This window comes from Eimeria mitis, genomic scaffold, assembly GCF_000499745.2.
Source record: "Eimeria mitis Houghton genomic scaffold, Emh_scaff251, whole genome shotgun sequence".
In the NCBI taxonomy this organism is placed as follows: Eukaryota; Apicomplexa; class Conoidasida; order Eucoccidiorida; family Eimeriidae; genus Eimeria; species Eimeria mitis.
In genome coordinates, this window is record NW_013570851.1 from 13,492 (window position 1) to 13,840 (window position 349).

General features: G+C 61.3%; 1 protein-coding gene across 1 annotated transcript in view; it reads right to left on the minus strand.

The window, feature by feature from the left end:
- Positions 1 to 23, minus strand: part of EMH_0005340 (oxysterol-binding protein, putative) — a gene marked incomplete at both ends in the record, with an annotated part of 12,791 nt that extends 12,768 nt beyond the window's left edge. Inside the window, 1 exon segment of the mRNA XM_013497169.1 lies at positions 1 to 23. Within this exon segment, the coding sequence (XP_013352623.1) occupies positions 1 to 23 (23 nt within the window).
- Positions 24 to 349: the final 326 nt, after the last annotated feature.

Genomic DNA, 349 nt, shown 5'->3' on the forward strand with positions numbered 1-349 from the left:
GCCCACCGTCGTAGAAGCAACATGCTGCGCTGCAGGTGTGGCAAAGTGCTGCAGCTGCTGCTGTTGTTGCTGCGGCTGCGGTGGCGGCGGCTCGCGTGGCTCCCGTTGCTCCTGCAGGTGCTTCTCAGGAGACCCCATCGTCTTTCTGCCCCGCGTTTTGCTGCTGCAGCAAGTCGTATATAAGGGCTCAACAGCAGGTTGCAGCAGCCGCTGCTGCCGCTGCTGCTGCTGTTGCTGTTGTAGATGTTGCTAAGAACATCCGCGGTCTTCTTCACTGGATGGAGTATCGAGCTGGAGGCGCTGCTGCTGCTGTTGCTGCTGCTGCTGCTCCGGCTGCTGCTGCTGCTGC